The 17325-nt window shown below is 55.0% G+C and overlaps 2 protein-coding genes across 20 annotated transcripts in view; both read right to left on the reverse strand.

Annotated features, from left to right (window-relative positions):
• CFAP53 (cilia and flagella associated protein 53) overlaps positions 1-7416 on the reverse strand; it is a 27513-nt gene extending 20097 nt beyond the window's left edge. Inside the window, exons 1-2 of the mRNA XM_062201676.1 lie at positions 6234-7416; positions 2050-3075 (exon numbers count right to left, since the gene is read on the reverse strand). Of these exons, the coding sequence (XP_062057660.1) occupies positions 2050-2118 (69 nt within the window). The 5' untranslated portion in view covers positions 2119-3075; positions 6234-7416. The remainder of the gene's footprint in view (positions 1-2049; positions 3076-6233) is intronic.
• On the reverse strand, positions 3903-17066 carry MBD1 (methyl-CpG binding domain protein 1). 19 transcript variants are annotated; one of them, XM_062201668.1, is made up of 17 exons: positions 16887-17066; positions 15567-15701; positions 11671-11785; positions 11408-11574; positions 11238-11320; positions 10979-11019; positions 10470-10616; positions 10248-10376; positions 9993-10067; positions 9758-9874; positions 9607-9675; positions 8904-9068; positions 8310-8609; positions 8079-8171; positions 7571-7705; positions 7423-7484; positions 3903-4680 (listed from the first exon to the last, which is right to left on the reverse strand). In XM_062201668.1, exons 2-17 carry the CDS (start codon positions 15674-15676, stop codon positions 4545-4547), a joined length of 1944 nt encoding a protein of 647 aa, XP_062057652.1. In that variant the 5' UTR covers positions 15677-15701; positions 16887-17066; the 3' UTR covers positions 3903-4544. The 19 variants fall into 19 exon arrangements, with proteins under 19 accessions (XP_062057652.1, XP_062057650.1, XP_062057651.1 ...); XM_062201666.1 differs by having other exon boundaries at positions 3903-4687; XM_062201667.1 differs by having other exon boundaries at positions 8079-8216; positions 16887-17065.
• Positions 17067-17325: the final 259 nt, after the last annotated feature.

The following is a 17325-nucleotide window of genomic DNA, read 5'->3' on the forward strand; positions in this document are numbered from 1 at the left end:
AGCTGAATGAGATAAGGCAGGTGTGAAGGTAGAGGGGAATAAGATGACAGTGTTGATAGTTACGGTGGGTAATCCATTATTAGAATTATTTGGAGCCTAGAGACTGTTAAAGAGTACTGTTGTCTGACATTTATGGCATTTATGAAAGCACCGTCTGTGACAACACAGCAGGCTCAGGGCTGCACCTTTGGCAGAATACACAACAGGAACTCAGGCTCCCAGGGGACCCATGGGCTGGGACAGGAAGCAAGCATCAGGGTCATGGAGAAACAATTGCCTCCAGTCGTCAGGACAGGAACCAGGCTGAGCATTGCGGCTGGAGAGGAAGAGTGACGAGGGGTGGTGACAAACAGCATGGCCAAGAAGCTCTGGAAGGCTTGGGGCACTCCAGGCAGGACTCTGGTCTTGGGAGGCCCTGGTCTCAGGATGGATAGGGTACAACCTGTAGTTCTCCAACAAGGTGATGCCAATCCTGGTGGTCTGGCATTGCTTAAAACCTGCACTGTGCAATAGAAATACAGTGCAAAATGCATACACAATTTAAAATGCTTCGTAGTTGCATTAAAAAAATTAAAAAAACAGGGAAAATGAATTTTAACAGTATCTTTTATTTAACCAATATACCCAAAGTAATATATTAACAGGTGACTATGCGCATTTCAAGTGTTCAATAGCTGTTGGCTATCATATTGAACATCGCACATCTAACCTAGGTTAAAGGCAGGACACAGGATGTACTAACATGTGTTTTCAAGACCACTGCTATAATAGCCCAAATTCTATTTTCTAGGATTCCAGCTTACAGTTGAACATCTCAAAGAACAACGCCTCACGCCCTAGGTTTCATTCTCTCCCCTCACTAAATGTGTGAACAAGTTACAAATCTCGGAGTCGCAGCTTTCAAGCTGTCCGAGGAGCAAGCTAAATGTCCTTGTACTGGGCCTCATCAAACAGCAGCTCCTCTGGCTTCTCCCTTACCTCAAACGTTACATTTAGTTTATTGCTTTTTCCTGGGGATTGTTTAGGGCCCAATTGAATTTGATTCTTCCCCTAACAGCCCTGCCACCTAAAGCATCTACATTTCTTATCACACAGACACCTGAGAAGTAGCAGGTGCACCAACCCTGGCCTCTTCCTTCTAATCTGGCTATGGGCACCAAGGAGTCAATAGGCCTAGTTTCTCTGCTTTGTTGTTCTGTTTGCCTCCTATTCCTTACTGGTCCCCAACACAAGTAGCAGCACCCAACAAACCCAGCCACTGAGCCCTGTGCTTGGATACAGAACCCAGGATAGATCACTTCTGTCCCGCATTAAGTCTGCAATCATCACCTTGAATCCTACAACCTAAAGAAAACTTGTCCACTGCTTTCAACTCCAGATCCTGCTCACCCTGGGCTTAAAGAGGGAGCACGTCGTACCTTGACTAAAATTCTCAGTGCACTGTGGAGCATGGAACTGATTGCCCCATCTTTCTTCCAGAGAGTGTCCGCCCAGCTCACCCCGGCTAACCACGTGTGTGAGCCGCGAACGGCTTCTTGCATAAGCAAGCTATTTCTGCACTCAGAGCTGGGAAGGAAGGGCAGCCCTCCCAGGTCACTACATCCACCCCTGCGTCTCCCACAGTGCTGTGCACACACCCAGGGTTGAGCACTAACTCTGTAACTGCCTGCAGGAATAAGGGAATCGCGTGCGTGGACCCGCAGTGGCTGGGGTCTCGGCAGCAGCCACCACAGCCTGCGGCCAGCAGCTCTCCTCCTGGTCTCACAGTCGCCGGTGGAGTTGACCCGGGAGCGGCTCCAAACCCCCCACAACCCCTCCACGTCCTAGTTTCCCAGGGGCACAACCCAGCCCAAGATCATCAGCCAGCTGACCCCGGGCCAGCTCAGGCCCCAGCCCTGGGCCCCTTCTGCCACACCCACTCCCCATTACAAGGCGACAGGAAACCGCGGAGATCCAAATACTGATTTTCCAAATGCAGACCAAACGTGGCCGGCGTGGGGGCGGACACGGGCCGCGCACCAGACCCCACCCCACCCCGCCCGCGCTTACCACGACCACCACTCTGGGAGTGGGGCCCCTGACCTCCCGCTGCACCGTGCCAAACCGCTGGCTGTACATGGCCGCGTCCCCTCAGGGTGCGGGCAGCGCGGCGACCCGGTTGCCATGGTGCGCGTCGCGGGGCGCCGGGCGGAAGTCGGCCCCGTCGCCATGGGGGCCACGGTCGCCGCGCTCGCGACCTGCTCGGGCGGCCCGGAGGCGGCGTCTGCGCCGGCCCGCGCCGGCCGCGCCCCCGGCCTTCGCCGTTTCAGCCCCGAGCCCGTCCGGAAGCACCGCACAGGCGCGGGCGCTGACGGGAAGGCCTCGACAGCGTCCCTCGGGCGGCAAGAATCACCACAGGCCAGCCTCGTATCGCGTCGTTTTTACCAATGGCAAGATGCTTTCACACATACAGCCTTCGAGACTCAGCAAGTGTCTTGGAGGGTTGGCAGCACAGCAGGAGCCGTCTTCACCTGACACCCAGCGCGACTGTGGCTCGGGGAGCCTAAGTGCCTCGTTGAACGCCCGGCCGCCCGCCGCGTGTGGACAACGCCCGGCACCCGGGGCGGGGGCCGCGGCGCTGCAGCCCGAGGGGCGCGGCGGGCACCGTCTCCAGTCCGGGGTGGTGGGTTCCTGAGAATCAGGACCGCAGGCGCTACAAATGAGGGAACCTAACACGGGCCCTCGCACAGGCCGAGACCCCAGTCCACTGCCAGTCAAGGGCAAGGTAGCCGATGCCTAGGAGCCGACTCGGAACGACTCCGGGGCTCCCACGCTACAATGGGGCGCGCAGGGCCCTGCCCTCGCACCCCTTCGTCTTCGCCACCCACCCGCTTCGGGGTTTGAGGGCCGTGCGTTTCTACATGTGGATTCCGTTTTGTGTTGCTCAGCTCTTCCGCCACAAAATAACCTTTCTTCTCTTCCAGCCATCTCTCAATGCTGCTCCCGGCGCCTTCTGTCCTCTCCTATAACGCTTCTTCTTTGACTTGCAGTTCGGTAAAATACTCATTTTCGTTTACTGCTAAGAGTTTGCGTAGCCTGAAACAAGACAGACAGACATTAGAGGTGCTCGCCACTCCCTGGGCCGCGCCCCGCGGCCGGGGCTCCTGACCCGGGCGGGACGCCCCCACCCCGCCCCCGCGGGGAGCCCCGGGCCCGGGCTGGGGCCCGCCGAAGCTCGCGGTGTGCAGCCCGGAGGGTCCCGTCGGAACGCGTTCTCGGAGATGAGGCCTGCCGACGCCTGGCGACACCCAGCAGTCTCGGACGTCGCAGCGTCGGTCCCGGCCCCGTCCTGCAGCTCTGGCTTGGCCGTGCCCGTTTTGCGTCCCTCTGCAGATGGCCTCCCTCGGGGCCCAGCACCAGGGCCGGTCTCGGTGCCGGCGGAGGCCACGCCCCGCAGCGGCAGGGCCAGGGGTAACGGGCCGCTGTCTCCCGGGCCCCGCTGGGACCGCCGCGGCCAGGAAGCGCGGGCGATCCCGCCCCGGCGCCCCCTGGAGGGCACATCCGGAGACAGAGGCCGGGCCGGGCCGGTCAGGGAGAGCCCCAGCCTTCAGCCACCCGCCCCCAGAGCCTGCGGTAGTGATCGCCCAAGGTCCTCGACATAACCGCCACCTACTATCCCCGCTCCCCAGAGCCGTCAACAATTACCACCACCAAGACGCTCCCAAAAGAAACACTAAGAATAAAAATCAGTAAATGTGACAATAAAAATCATTTAAAAATAATTTTAGAATAAGATAGCTTAACGATAGAAACTACGTCCAATTCCTGTTGTGCCCCAACAAGGTTCATACAAGTGCTGTCTTCCCATTTCCTGAACTACTTCCAGCATTAAAATCCATGATAAACTTGGAAATCCAGTCACCATTTATAATACACACTGAAGCATTTAATAAAATTGCATGGACCTTTTTTTTTTTTTCATTTCTGTATCCCAGTATTAAGTACAGTGCCTCCCATGGGCGAGGTTGTGAATACTTGAATGAATGACGCAAAGACAGCCGAGGCCAGCAAGTGTGTTCTGGGTGGGCTTGACAGAATTTCTGTACTTGCTGGCGTCACCATGGAATCCATGGGCTTCAGCTTTGCATTGCTGTAGTTCTATCAAGGTATCCTCAGGTGAGTAGGGAGGCCCTTGGGAGGTGATTCACGGCAGAGTGGCTCTGTGTCACCTTGGCTAGGCTATGTTTCCCAGAACTCCCTTCCCTGTATGCTTCCGGTTAGGATGGGCCACAGAGACTCAGACCTGGAGGACAGAAGTGGAGCAGCAGCACACTCTTTACACGTGGAGTGGGTGCAGGGGCACCCCGCGCTGTCGCAGTTCACGCAGGCTGGCATGTATCTGCTGGCTCACCTCGTGGACGTGGGGCAGCGGCCAGGCCTGCAGCCAGGCCCGCAGCTGCTCCACCTTGCCTGGGCTCTTCCTCCAGCTTCTCTAGAGTTCCTGGGCCGGGTGCATATTTAACTCTGTGAAAAAGGGCACCGGCTTCTTCTGCAGGGCACCCACATCATCGAAGCTGAAGGTGGCGAGAGACTGCTAAGGGGTCCGGGCCATCTTCGAGGGTCCCAGCTCGTGCTCGTGGGCGCCAGTGTGTCCTCGGTCTCCCACACTTTACATCCATCTTCCCTTCCCGACTGCCTGCCCTGCAGACTTCAAGCCCCAGCATTAGACGCATGACACAGCCTCATGGAGACTGCTACACCAGTTCTTAGGTGAGGCCAAAGCCCTGTGATAAACCCTCTGCAAACGAAGTAACACCTCATCTTTACCTGAGTGCTTCCGCTCTTCTCATTGAACCCTAATATCCATGGCGAGCACTCTGAACTCAGGAGCCAGAATGCCACATCAAATACATCTTGCCTTGAACATGACCAAACTGGTCAGAATACTAGGGTCGGGTGGTTGGATTCTCAAGAGGAAACAGCAGTATCAGATTACCCAGTCTGGACTAGGACTGATCTAACCAGGGTGGGGCAGAGGGCTGTATCTTCTGCATTAGAATTGGGAAACTGTTCATTTACATCCGAATTAAGTGACACGGCTGGGACAAGGGTAAGGCTAGAGATGGGATACAAAATTTAGGGAGGTGCTCACTTGGTCCTCATCTTGTAAAGCTGGCCAAGTAACAAAAGACAGCTCTACCAATTTTTTTGGCATTTTATGAATGAAGACTTGGAGAGGGAGGTAGGGCTGAGCCAAGACGAACCCTTGGGCAATGTGTGAAACAGGAATTCAGTCTCTTGGTAGACACTCAGGCTGGGGCAGAAAATGGATGTTGTCAGGATAGATGGGCCAGGCTGGTAGCTTTAGCTGCAAAAGCTGCTCTGGCCGAGGAGGGAGGAAGAGTCACAGTAACAGCGAAGTGGGGAGCAGCGGGTAGCAAGGGTGACCCCTGAGGGTTTGAGGAATCCTGTGAGGCTCTGACACCACGGTGACCCTGGCTGCATGGAGTCACGGAACTCCCTAAGCCACGCCGGAGGCAGGAGTGGGAAGGACCTAGGACCGCACTTGTAGTACTGGAGTGTGTGTTTTCTATGTCTCTAAGACTCCTGCTCCTGTACGAATTGACATTATTGCACACAGAACGGCAGTTTACGGTTCAGTAGCTTAACAGAGGCCTTCCCAGCCCGGTTTTCATTCTAGGCTCTACCAGCATCAGCTGTTTGACACTGGACACATTCATTCCGTTGAGTTTCAGTATTCCATCTACAAAGACGGACAAACCAATGTCTTCTTAAAGACTGTTTGAGGAATGAGTAAACTGGGTCCACGGGCGGAATTCACCAGACAGCTGCTCCTGGCCTTGCCCCGTTCACTCACGTTCCATTTTCAATTGCTGTCTCCCTGAGGACATGTTTAGAGACACTGCCAGGTCTCACCCAGGAACCATGTTAAATTATTTAGGAAGGCGGCGTGTTTAGATTGTCCCGTGGTGGCTTTAATTTTAAACCCCCTTCCCCACCTCAGCTCCTCGGTTCCTGATCACTCTCAGGCTTTGGGGAGGAGCAGGTGCACCACCTTTAACCCACCGCTTACTTCCTCTGTCAGCTGGAAGAGGCCAGACTAGGCCTGCTTCTCTGGGTAAGTGGTAGGTTTTTCCTCCTAAGGTTGAGTGACACACAAGCCCTGGCAGCCAGTCTACCATCCAGCCCCTAGGTCAGGGTTGTTGCTCAAAAAGCCGGTCTGTAAGTATCACCTTGAATCCTACAGTCTGCAGAAGCCTCCAGTCTACTGCTTTCTAGCTCCAGGTTTTTTAAGGCCCTTGGACCTAGGGAAGAGGGAGGTCTGTATGTTGAAAGAGGTTGGCTCTGTGGAAGGCGGAGCATCACAAACCATTTCTACTATTCTGCACCCTCCATCCATTCCCCCGAAATCATCCCTTCTCTTATTCTTCTCAAAAACACCATCACAGACAGCACAGCCCCGTGACTGCTAACATGTAATGACTGTTCACGCAGGGACACTTTCCAGTTAGATTCTACGCTCCTTGAAGGTAGGGTCCTGTGTCTTCTGAGGGGTAACCCTTACAGGGCTCATTTTCTTCACTGCTCTCTTGCACTGCTGTGCAGAAGCAGGAGCTCAATCGGTGCCTCTGTAATCGCCCAGGTACGGCTAAGGGATTTCTGCCTTACTGGAACTGGTTTGCAGGAACAAAGGAATGCAAGTGCTTAGGCCTGGGTCTGGGGGGCGGGGGGTCTGGAGATATTTCTGTAGGACACAGCATTCCCCTATCCTCTTCCCACCATCCAGGTCCTCACAGGCACTTACCCCTCACCCTATTAACAGGCCTACTGGGACAGATCTGCATAGCAGCTACAACAGTTAATAACCTCAACATGCTCAGGAGAGGCTGCAGGCCCCAGCCTAAGCCCCTCCACAGAGGCTGCTCCAAGAGGTGAGGACAAACTAGCGATTACACAGTTGTGCGCAGATTCAGTTCACAGGGCCAGCCCAGCACCATTTCTGTGACCCACACTCTATCATTTGGTGACAGGCAGCCAGCCATCTCTTAGAGACTAAAGGCCTTAAAGACCCCACCTGATGATACTCTGAATAAGAATTCATGTGTCAAATATGACCCTTGCAAGATTTTCCTGGGAGATGGAAACTAGACCCTCCTTCTCTTTCTTGTTCTTCCAAATTTCATCACAGGGACATCAAATCCTCTCCCCATACCCCCAAAGGAGAGTCCTGACTTGGACACTTTGGGCTGGGTCTCAGGGAAAATCTCTAGGGGCCTACAAACAACCCCCCCCCTTCACTGTGTGTGATCAGCATGGTGGACATGGGGCCTCTACCTCCCACTGCACCACACCAAAACTGCTGGCTGGTCTTTCAAAACTCAGGGCCCGCCCCATCCCCACCCCTCACTGTTTGGGGCACACCTTGGTAACCAGACAGCTGTGTCTCGGAAGCGGGTTCCACCCAGGCTGAAAATCTCCGTGATCTAGGGAAGAATTAACATCATGGGTCAACATGGCTACAGGGCCTAGGGCAGAATCAGGTCAGGGCAGGGCATCCCCTAGCACTGACCACGGGCGTGCCAGCCCCTCCTGCCTCCTCCTCTGGGGCCGACTTAGAGGCACAGTCATCCTTGTTTTCCTCCTCCTTGTCCTCCTCAGGGTCAGGTGGCTCTTGCTTCACAGGTGGCAGGCCTGCGTCTACTGCCTGGGAGAAGTGGGAATGGGCAGCAGTTAGAAGGGCAGGGTCAGCCCAAGAGAAGTCTCCATCAGCCAACCTGTCACTGTGCTGAAAAATCCCACTTTCCAACAGCTCAGCACAGAAATGTCACCTCTCTGCCTACAAACCTTTCCCATCCCATCTGTCACTGCTCTCCACTTTCCTGTTAGTAGGGCAGCAAAGCAGACAGTTAAGTTGCCTGTGGAGGGGTGGTGTCTGCGAGGCAGGCAGGGTAATCCTGCGGCAAGGCTGCGAACAGCACGCACACCTGTCTCTCAGCTCAAAGAACCATCATGGCTCTCCATCACTCTGCTTACAGACCACCCCGCCATGGCACGCAGGGCCCCCATCACTGCCCCACCTTGCTAGGGCAGCCAGGCTGCATTATGGGAGAAGTCACAACAGCTGTGCCCGGTGTCCACTCTTCCTGGGCATCCACCTTCTCTTGCTTCACCTGGGGTAAGGCCACAGCCCAACTCAGGCCAGAGCACTGGGCCTCCTGCAGGAGGGAGGATGGCAGCAGACTCGGTCTCAGCTCCCTGGCACGAGAGAGGGTGGAGCTGGGAAGGGCAGGATAAGGTGGGGCCCTCACCTGCAACACAGCTTCTGTGGAAGCTGTAGCAGGGCCCGGCACCTGCACAGGACTGCTCGCGCCCTCCCGTAAAAACACAAGGTCGGTGCCAGGTGGGGGCAGCACGAAGCCACCACCTGCTTCCTGCTTCATTGGGGCCTGGACATGGTCTGAACGAACTGTGTGCGTCGGCAAAGGGTGCTTCTGGATGGGGCCCAGGCGAGGCCGTCGAGCAGTGCCAGGTCTCTTCCGTCGGGGGTGAAGTGGGGGTGATCCTGCCCCATCCTCAGACCCTGACCCAGTGCTGGGCAGCAGCCGCTTCTGTAATGAAAGATGGCACACTATGGCAATTGGCGGCACGAGTGACCACACCCCATTGCACTGCTCAGTGCGCGTATCTCCTGTTGGTCCCAGCGCAGGATGTGTGTATGTGAGTCCTGCACCAATGAGCCTGCTGGTCTCCTCTTAGCAATGCCAGCGCCACCTAGGCTCACTCACCCCAGCACAGTGTCTGCCGATCTCGAGTCAAAGCCACTGAGCAACCCACCCCCCCAGCATGCCCACCACGCCCAGGCCCAACCCAGTCTGTGCTCTGATCCCTCCTGCCCCACCCACCATAGCAAACTGCAGGCACTGGCGCCAACGACACTTCTGGCGCTTCTGGTTGCTGCCTCCAAATTTGGGCTTGTCACAGCAGAAGTCACAGAGGCCACAGTCCACCCGTCGCAGGCAGGCTTCACAGGCCCCACACTTTCGGTTCTGCCGGCGGTTGGCGCAGGGCTAATGGGGAGAAACAGGTGGTCCTGTCTCCAGGCCCAGGAGAGGCCATCCTCAGCAGTACCTAGTGCACTGCTGCTCCTGGTGTGCCTGGGGGGGCGAGCAGCACACCAGACTCTGTTGACTCTCCACTCCCAACGTGTCAGCTGACCTTTGAGACCACCGGGACTGTAGCTGCTCCTTCAGTGTCAGAGGCCCTCACCTGCTACCTGGAGTTTTGATCCCCACCTCAAGCAGGAGTTTGTGATTCTACTATCTCCCATCACCACGCTGATCCTGCCTGTCCCTCCTACATAAAACCCCCAGCCAATGGACCAGCCACTCCTCTACAGACCTGTCGTCTGCTGGTCCCACAGTAGTCACCACAGTGCTGCCTCTCCGAACATCAGGCATTGTCACTGCACCTGCTGGTCCACACTCACCCTCGCCCCATGACCTGCTCACCCAACCCTAGTACTGTGCCTGTGCTTTGCTGCCCCCATCAGACCAAGAAAGAGTCCTGAGGAGTCTAGACTTATCCAGGTAGGGTGGGGCCACTCACTAGCTCGTCCTCCTCTACACAGTAATAGATGAGCTCGGCAGGTGGCGAGGGGACCAGGACTCTGGGGTGCTGCAGAGGCAAACGGGGTTGGGTCAGGGCAGGTACCGGATAAGGTTAGGGTTGTGCCTTCCCCCGCCCACTGGGGCCTCACCAGCTCTGTGGGTTCTGGAGGCTGCGACGGGAGAAGGGGAGGCAGTGGCTGGGTCCGGGAGTGCTTCCGGGGAGCTGCCTTAGAGTCACGGCCTCCCCTGCGGCGGCCACGTTTACCCTAGGAGAAAGTCAAAAAGCTGGTTGGGCCTTGATGACACCAGGCAGACACCAGGCTGCCTGGGGGTGCAGAAAGCATGCACAGGATAGGCAGGCAGAGATCGGAGCGCAGAACTCACAGGAGGGGGGGCGACAGTCAGGGGAGGGCGTCGCTGACATCGCTGATGGTGACGACGGAGGCGGTGAGCAAGGTGCTGGCAGACAGAGGCAAGTAGGTGGGACCAGGACGTGAGCGTGGGGTGGAATAGAAAAGAAGACATGAGGTGGGCAAGGCTAGGCTGAGAAAAAGCAGAGCAGCAGTGGCAACTGTAACAGCAGAGTTCTGACCCAGCCCCGGCCCCCCGCCCAGCGCGGGCCCCTCTAGCCCGACTCACCCGTAGGCAGCGCCGCTGGATACACCGCCACTGGCGCCTGAGACCAGGACGGGGAGGACGAAGGCAGACCCGGCAGCAGCCACAGTCTTCTTGGGTTTGACAGCCCCGGCACACTCCACACCCTTGGCTCTGTGGGGGTCCAGAGGCGTGCCGCATGGGGTCAGGGCCATGAGGGGCAGGGGCTGGGGTGAGCCTTGGGCCCACCCCACCTGCCCGACTCACCCTCTTCACAATCCGGAGGCAGCGTCTCCGCTCACACTTGCAGTACAGCCCCGAGGCCACGTCCTGGGGCAGCTGCAGGAGGCAGGTGGAGCAGGCCCCGCAGTCTTCAGTTACCTGGCAGGCTGCACACTCCCCGCAGCCCACACGCTGCCAGGAACGGGTGGGGCAAGGTCACAGGCCCAGGCAGGGTGGCTCCAGGAGCACTGCCCATCCTGTGTCTGCTGACCCAACATCGGCTTCCATCACCACGTCTGCTAGTCCGTTAGCCTCGTCACCGTACGTGATCAGTACTGAGCCGCCAACAGAGGCCAATGACCACGTCCACCGGTCTCCCATCAACTTCAGCCCCGTCTACAGACACCCCGGTAACAGCCGTTCCTGCGTCTGCTGACCACGGCTAGCTCCCTATGGCACCCTGGGGGCCCATCGCCAGTCTGTCAGAACTGCAGGCAGCCCCAGCACAGCCTGCCCCCACTGCAGAGTTGTGAGGAGGAAGCAGCTGCACTTACCTTAAACATCCTCTGCTCCCGGTTGAAGGCGATTCTCTGTGCTGAGAAAAGGAGAGGTGTGGAAATGCAGCCATGGACCCCTCACCTCACCTGCCACCTTCTCCCCCCATTCAACCTCCACCCAGGCCTGATACGTCCAACGCTCAACCCATAGCCATGCCAGCAGCCTTGGTCTTAACATCGACCAGCAAACCTCCAGCCCAGCCTGACCCCGGGCCGGCTCTAGCGCCCACCACCCCATCCCCTAGAAGCCACTCACCTCGGCAGTCCTTGCATAACGTCTTGAGCCGCTGCCTTCGGGAGCCATCCCCTGAGAAACGAATTCCACAATTCTCACAGCACCTGTGATGGGAAAAATGGGTGTGGGGCCCTGAGAGTACCCCCAGTCACAACCCTCATCCGTTTGGCTCACCTCGGGCCAACACTCACCCAGGGGCAGGGAATGCAGCAGGGGGTGCATCAGTGGCCGCTCTGGGCTCCTCCCTGGGGACCTCTTTCCTGACCTCACCCTTCTGTGGCCTAACTTCACGTTTCCGAGCCTTGGCTGGTTTTGACGCCTTCTTTCGCTTCTTGCTGGGTGTGGGCAAAGAAGTGGCCTGGAGATGAGTGTAAGGGCAGGAGGAACGTGTGTAAGTGCATAGGTGTTAGACGGCACAGATACCTCGGCCCAGGCACCCCCTCTCATACAGTACCTTGGGGGCTGGATAGCACAAGACACCTTGTTTGAAGTCAAAGAGGGTGAGGTCGCACGCAGGGCCCAGGTATCTGGTCAGCTCAACTTTGCTTCGGATCCTATCTCCTGTAGGGCTAGAGAGAGGCCAGGAGGAGCCAATGTAATTCCACCCATATCTCTCATGAGACCCGTTCAGGCCCTACCCCAACCAACCCTCAGTGGCAAGATCATACACTATGACTATAAATATCAGCATGTATGTAATAAACATTAATAAGTAATACAGTCATGAGACACAGGACAACAGGCAACAGACTGTGCACACAGTGGTGGCCCCATGAAGATAATGACGTCACAGTGACGTCACAGCGTACTGCATGACATCACAGCATAAGGCACTAGTCATGTTTGTGGTAGATTCTGGTGTAAACAAATCTACTGCACTGTCATTAAAAGTACAAGAACAGGGGCCGGCGCTGTGGCATAGCGGATAAAGCCGCCTGCATGGCAGGCATCCCACATGGGCGCCAATTCAAGTTCTGGCTGCTCCACTTCCGATCCAGCTCTCTGCTATGGCCTGAGAAAGCAGTGGAAGATGGCCCAAGTCCTTGGGCCCCTGTAACCATGTGAGAAGACCTGGAGGAAGCTCCTGGCTCCTGGCTTCGGATCGGCCCAGCTCCAGCCATTGCGGCCAATTGGGGAGTGAACCCGTGGATGGAAGACCTCTCTCTCTGTAACTCTGCCTTTCAAATAAATAAATAAATCTTAAAAAATAAGAACAATTATGTACAGTATGTAATACTTGATAACAATAACAAACAACTGTTACTACTTTAAATATTTACCATTTTTTGTCAAATTGTTTTAAATGTACTGCTTCTACTTATTACAAATAAAACTTCTACTATGAAACAGTATGCCATGTTCTGCCAGCGGCAGCCTCAGGTATCTCATGTTTACTGCATCTCTATTTTTTTTAAAGATTTATTTATTTACTTGAAAGTCAGAGTTTATAGAGAGAAAGAGAGAGAGATCTTCCATGCACTGGTTTACACCCTAAATGGACAGGGCTGGGCCAGACCAAAGCCGGGGCCAGGAGCTTCTTTTGGGTCTCCTACACGGGTCCAGGGGCCCAAACACTGGGGTCATCTTCCACTGCTTTCCCAGGCACACTGGCAGGGAACTGGACTGGAAGTGGAGCATCCAGGAATTGAACTGGTGCACATGTGGGCCGCTGGCATTGCAGGCAGCAACTTTACCTGCTACACCGTAACGCCAGCCCCTACTGCTGGCTGCTTCATTTTCTCTTGATTTCAATTTTGTGCTGTTTTGTCCATCATGGCCCTAGACACAATTAGGCTATACCACATACACAGTCAAGCACTACATAAAGATGTTTCGAGCCACAACAGACTGAATATATGCTGGGGGTCCCCTAAGACTGCCCACCAAGGAATGTGACGGCTGTCTGAGTTTATGTGATTACATGCCACAACGCTTGCACAATGATTAAATCACCTGTTAATGTGTTTTTCAAAAATATCCCGGTTAACCAACACGTGGCTATAACATAGCCTAAGTGTGTAGTTGTAGTTGGCCACATCACATACATTTGTTTAAGTATACTCTATGGTTGCACACAAAGTGTCCAAGTTGTTAAGCAATGCATGACTGTATGAACATAAACAGGACATGAACCTCTGAAGAGACTTCAGAAAGCTTACAGATAAAGAAAATCAGGAGATAGGTTTATTTTGATGCAGCAAATTTTGAAATTCATGCACACAGGAGTCTTCAAAAAGTACATGGAAAATGTATATCACAAGACAACTACGCAGATTTCAAATGTTTGCACCAAAATAAATTTGACCTTTTAATTCCATTTTCCACAAGTTTTTTGAAGTACCCTCATATTTATACCACACGATGCTAGTGACACTGAAAATACTTATAAGTAAAAACATAATTACGTTAAATAACATGTAAATACGTAAGCATCAAGTACCAAACACATAACCTACCAAAGAAAATTTATGACAAAAATGTTTTAAAAAATGTAAATAAGTACAACTACAAACAAAATCATGTGTCAGTACTGAACGTTGGAAGACAATGCCCCGCAAGTGTCCGCATTTCTGTGCACCCTGCTTAATGGGCCTTTGTAATCAGCTATCATTTCAAGAATGTTTATAAAGCAAACAACCTTGGGAGATAAGAGATAGGGGTCCTTTCCAGCGCACAGGAAAAGCAACTTAGTGACCTAACATTAGAAAGGTTTTCATTCCCTAAGCTCAGGGCTCTTTCCTATCATGCCACCCACTCCATGTGTAGGTGCTATTTAGCCCTCCTCATAGGTCCCCGTGGGAACTGGGGTTCAGGAAAGTGACACAAAAGTGATGATATTCCGTATCCTGCTATTACTGTAATAAACTTTCATCTCTGTCCCAGGAGTCGCTTGCCTCCTACGAGCATCCACAGAACTGTAACAAGTTCACTCGTGTTCTTGTCCTCATTAAGGTAAAATCTCAGATCCTTACAGTTCCTCACAACTGCACTTAACAGTACTGAACGCTTTATACAAGCATAGAAATATGTAGATAAGCAGTGCCTAAATATAGATGAAGAGCGATTGTATTTCTTCTATTATACTTCTCTAAGAACATAACAGCTTAGATACAACAAGAAATCCAGATGAGCACAGGAAATTCAATCACTGTGTCACTGACACATCCTAAAACGCCTAACTGTTGTTTACCACCTATATTTACGCACTGACGGTCAATTCTCATTACTCCGGTAGCTATGTTCTAGAAAGTACATATGAAACCACTGCTTCTAGGGAAACACAAGGTTGCATGGTCGCATTTTCATCAATTAGTCAAAACAGAACCTTATTTCACGTGCTGTATTTAAATATACCATACTGAACAGCTATCTGTTACAAATGATTAGCTGCACAGTCTCTGAATGATTCATTTACAAGGGCTTTGAAGAACATTTGTTATACAGGTTTGCAAACGTTCTCATAAAGTCAGCCAGCCGCACTGGCACTGAAATCCACTCTTTCGTGTCACTCTCTTCCTATATAACACTTTGCAAGTATTTTAAAAATTCTTTCTCAGACTTCTGATCTGCAGAACTTGCATCGCATGCAAGCTTAACATTTTTCACGTCGTATCAGCTTTTGAAATGTGCAAGCCAGCCAGTGCTAGCAGAGATGGGTTTAATATTTTCCTAAAACAGGGTAACATGACTTTGGCTCTCCTCAGAATACTGGCCACTAGGCTTTATCAGTCATCGTTTTGTGGATCCGCGAATTTAGCTGCCTTCCCGTCTTTTCCATAACCTCATCAAGTGCTACAGATTTTTCTGTTGCTGTACTCTCTGAAGCAGCTTCACTCACACATTAGCAAGTTTCCTCTTCTTTCTCTGGGTGTACCACATTTTGGACTCCTAACATTGAACTCCACAGCCAAAGGCGCTGCAACTCCTGCCGGCAAGCAGCTTATTTAACCCACTGTTATCTCTCTAAGGCACATCACAGTCTTCTTACACTCAGAACACACTTCTTAGACTTCGGCACACTTGGGGGCCATTTTAAATCACCAGCCCAGAAATGCAAAAAATGTGGCAGGAAGTCGACTGGGCAAGGACGCTTGTCTACAGTCCAACAGGTAAAACACAAAGGCCTTGTTCAACCTCAGCTAGGAACACATGCATCAAGCGACCAATTTTTCACTGCTCTGTATGGTCACAGATAGCCACGAAAGCACCTTGAGTATTGACTTCAGTTACAAATAAATTTTATTAAGCAGGTGAATTTGCAAATGTGGAATCTGCCAGTGCCTAACCACACCCTACCCCGAAGCAGGCTCAGCCCCACGCCTGACTCTGTGCACAGCACTCTGCCAGTACCTCTGGTAATAGATGTCTGAGCGCCCGCAGGTGGCCCCTGACTTGCGAAAGACTTCACGGCGCTTCCAGCCAGGGCCCAGGGCTGGGCAATCCCGCCAGTCCTCAGCCATGGAGGCCTCGGAGAGCAGCAGCAGCCTGCGAAGTTGGAGAAAGGAGGACACGAGAGAGACTGAGGCCTGGGCCGCACCAAGCACTGGGATGCACAGGGAGATCGTCTTTGGAAGCACGCCTCCATTCCCACCTTCCTCTCCCCTGCCCCGGCTCAGAGCGCCTCTCGCCTCCCCCTCTGTCGCCAGCCTGCCGCCGACGCTCCCCGTTCTCAGCGTGCTTTCCCTCCCCATCCTCTGTAGACAGAGTCCGTCCGTCATTTCTCTCCCTGCCAACCCAAGAACCTCAGTCTTCCCCCTGTGGCAACGGTCCTCGGCACAGGACACCCTGTCTCTCGCCTAAGGGCCCTATCCCCCTTTGTCACCTAGGACGCACTGTCCACCCGCAGCCCGAGAACGCATTCCTCCCATCCTCCGACACCCAGCTTCTCCGGTTCTCAGTCCCCTAGCCCGGATCTCATCACCCCGTCTTCTTCACCCAGGAGTTCCCGAAGTCTCTCCTCCAGTGGGTTAGCCGTCCCAGCCTTCTCTGACGCCCTCCTACCCGGCGACCCCACTATGTTGACCTCGACTTCCCCTGCCCCCCCCCCCCACCGGGAGAGCCCCCCGCTCCTCCAGATCCTCCACCCGCCTCCTCATTCTTCCCATTCATCAGCCCAAGAGCTCCCCGGCACCTTCCTTGCCCTCTTTCTCGGCGTTCTGGACCACAGTTCCTCCCTGCTGCCCACGCCTGCCCCTCCACCCTCCCATCCTGCAAGCCCCTCGGCAGACCGAGACCCCGACTTCTGCCCTAGCATCCCGAACGCCTCCCCGCCGCAGCGCCCCACCCTGCCACCCCACCTGCCGGTGCTCTGACCCGCTCTTTCTCCTCGCCCTCCCAAGCCCCCGTCCCAGCCTCCCTCCCGCCCTGCGTTCTGCACCCCCATTTCTCTCTCCTTAACCCGCGGCCCCGCCATCTCCCCTTGGCGTTCTGCCGCCCCCACGCCTCTCGGTCCCCGTCCCGGGATTCTGACACTTCCCCTGTCAGTGCTCCGAGCCCCAGTCCTTCCTGACCTCTGCCGAAATGCCCCGTCCCTCCCTTCCCATATTCGACGCCGCCATTCCGCCCCTCGGCGGGCCCAGGGCCCTTTGCTCCCCGTCAGCGTTCTGAGCGTCAATGCCTCCCCATTCTCCGCCCGAGCGCTCTCCACCGCCACCCCCACGGCTGTCTCACCAGCTTGGCACCGGGCCGGGAGCTTCCGCCGCTCTAGGCCCGCGGGCCCATGGCGCGGAACCAGCCTGCGCTCCCGCCTAGTCCTACTCTTCCTCCTCTGCAGCCGCCTCCTCCGGAGCTGTAGCTGTCGCCTCCGCGGCCGTTCGTTGTTCCCGGAACCGGAAATCCGCTGCCTGCCTCTCGGGCCACGCCTCCGACAGGACACCTGCGCGCTACTGCCCGGATGGCCACTGCCCTCCGAGCGAGGCTCCCGCGCCTGCGTGCTGACGTCCACAGCAGCGCGCGCCCCTGGCACGGAGCGGGCGGCGCCTGCGTGCTGACGTCCCACGGCCACTCGCCTCCCCGTCGCGCACCCGAGCGCCTGCGCGCCTCGCTCCCCCGGGCGGCTCGTCCTGCCCGTGGCCATCTAGTTTGCGCCTGCGCTCGCCGGGGCCAGTCC

Source organism: Lepus europaeus, chromosome 9 (genome assembly GCF_033115175.1).
Source record: "Lepus europaeus isolate LE1 chromosome 9, mLepTim1.pri, whole genome shotgun sequence".
NCBI classification, from domain to species: Eukaryota; Metazoa; Chordata; class Mammalia; order Lagomorpha; family Leporidae; genus Lepus; species Lepus europaeus.